The sequence below is a fragment of the Malurus melanocephalus genome, unplaced genomic scaffold, assembly GCF_030028575.1.
Source record: "Malurus melanocephalus ecotype Western Australia unplaced genomic scaffold, MMel_1.1 scaffold_1787, whole genome shotgun sequence".
NCBI lineage: Eukaryota > Metazoa > Chordata > Aves > Passeriformes > Maluridae > Malurus > Malurus melanocephalus.
Window position 1 is genome coordinate 12677 of NW_026625019.1, and position 2261 is coordinate 14937.

The window sequence follows — 2261 nt, forward strand, 5'->3', positions numbered from 1 at the left end:
TTTTAGGAGGATTTTGGGGGGGCTCACATGGACAGGCATGTTGAAGTAGTCGGCCTTGAAGGCGTCGGCCATCTCCCCGAAGCTCTGCAGCGTGTACTCCCTCGTAGCCTGCTCAAAGCCAAACGCCTCCGGGGGCCGCTTGCACTCCTGGGGGACACCGGTGAGTCAGGGGGGCACCCCAGAGACACAGACGGGGGGCACAGGGGACACCTCACACAAAATTGGGGGTCCTGAAGGACTGGGAGGGTTGGAATGCTGAGCTGGGGGTCTCCAGCCCCACAGATGGGATGAGATGTGAAAGAAGGGATGGGTGTGGGGACTCCCAGCCCGTAAGGTTTAACATGGGGGTCCCTGACCCCACAGATGAGGGAGTTCCTAAGCCCCCCAGCCCTTCAGACATGACTAGATAAGATTTGGGAGCCCCCATCCCTCAAATCACAAAGCCCCAGCTCCCTTGGAACAGGATAGGACCAGACACCAAGCGACACAAGGGGTCAGGACACCCTGAGAGTCCCAGAGGGTGTCCCCACATCCCCACCCATGCCCCTTGGGCCCCCTCTCACCGCCATGACGCATTTGGGGCAGCGCCAGATGCCCTTGGGGATCTCGGGCAGGGGGGGCAGCAGGCAGAAGATGTGATAATTGTCATCACAGCCATCGCACAGCAGCAGCTTGTCATCCTCGTCACCCCTCGAGCAGATCCGGCAGATGTAGGAATCCACCTGGGCATGGAAAAGGGAGAATTTGGGGTGGGGGTCCCACTCCGACACGGCCCCGCCCCACTCTGGGAGACCCCTACTCACGAACTGGCTGTTGCTGTGGCTTCGGCGCAGCCTCATGGTCATTTTGGTGCAGGGCTCAGGGCTGTGGCGCAGCTCCTCGCGGCCGTCCCGAGCCCCAGGTGACACCGGTGACCCCCGGGGCTCCCCTGCGGGGGGCTCCTCCTTCACCACCACCGTGGGGGGACACTCAGGGCCGTCCTTGTCTGTGGGGAGGGGGGAATTGGGGGTTACTGGGTCATTCAAGGTTATTAAACAACTTTATGAATATTAAACGTTTTTGGTGTTACTGAACATTTTGGGGTGTTGTAAAGCATTGGGGGATTCATGAGGAATTGGGGGTCACTAGGTGATAGAAGGGTTACTGAACAATTTTGGGGGTATAGAACGTTTTTGGCGTTACTGAACAATTCGGGGTGTTGGCAAACCATTAGGGGGTCACTGAGCAATTTGGGGTCACTAAACAACGCAGCAAAGGGTCCTGAAAATAAAGGAGGGGGTCAAAGGAATGGAGGGGAGGCCCAAAAGAACTGGGGGAGAAGGCTGATAAAGAACTGGAAGGGAAGGGGTTCCCTAAAAAAACTGTGGGGGGGTGTCTGTCCCAAAAGAATGAAGGATCTGACCCCAAAAGAACAAAAGAAAAATCAAGTCCATATAGAACTGGAAAAGAAAGAAGTTCTTAAAGAATTGGGGGGGGGGGGGGGTGTGTCCCAAAAAACAGGGGATCTGACCCTAAAAAAAACAAGGAATTCTCCAAAGAGTGTAGAGAACAAAGGATCCCAAAAAAACTGGGGAGGGTGTCCTGAAAGAATGAGGAGAAAAGTTCAGGAGAGATGTCGGTCCTGAAAGAACCTAAGGAAAGAAGGGGATCCCAAAAAAACTGGGGAGAGGATCCCAAAAGAATGAGCAGGAGAAAAGTTCAGGACAGATGTCTATCCTGAGATAAGTTGGGGAAAGAAAGAGGTCCAAAAAAACCGGGGAGGGGGTTCCAAAAAAATTGTCCCAAAGAATAGGAGGGTCTGTCCCTAAACAACTGAGATCCCATAAAATCCGGGGGTGTGGGAGGATGGCCAAAGGGATGAGGAAGGGTCCTTGAAAGAACGAGGAGGGATCCTCAAAGGCTCTGGGAGTGTGTCCCAAAAAAACTGGGGGAGGAGGGGAGAGAGGGAAAGGGGGCCCTGAAAGAACCTGGGAAGTCCCAAAATAACTTCAGGAATATCCCAAAAGGATCCTAAAACAACTTTATAAAAAAAAAAAAATCCCAGAAAGATGAGGTGGATCCCAGAAGGATTCGGGGGTCCCAGCCACCCTCTGCACCCCTCAATTCCCCACCTGAGGAGGGATACCCCAATACCTTTTTTCCGCAGGGTCTTATCCTTGGCCACCAGCCCCAAACCCAACATTTTGGGCCCGGCTCCGTAAATCTGCAGTTTCTTCAGCTCGGGGTTCTTCTCAATGTCCTCCTCCGTGGGCTCGGGCTGT

General features: G+C 54.1%; 1 protein-coding gene across 1 annotated transcript in view; it reads right to left on the reverse strand.

Annotated features, from left to right (window-relative positions):
• LOC130587339 (lysine-specific demethylase 5C-like) overlaps nucleotides 1-2261 on the reverse strand; it is a gene marked incomplete at its 3' end in the record, with an annotated part of 19155 nt that overhangs the window by 12670 nt on the left and 4224 nt on the right. Inside the window, exons 5-8 of the mRNA XM_057388318.1 lie at nucleotides 2134-2257; nucleotides 804-985; nucleotides 564-722; nucleotides 28-147 (exon numbers count right to left, since the gene is read on the reverse strand). Coding sequence (XP_057244301.1) covers nucleotides 28-147; nucleotides 564-722; nucleotides 804-985; nucleotides 2134-2257 — 585 coding nt within the window. The remainder of the gene's footprint in view (nucleotides 1-27; nucleotides 148-563; nucleotides 723-803; nucleotides 986-2133; nucleotides 2258-2261) is intronic.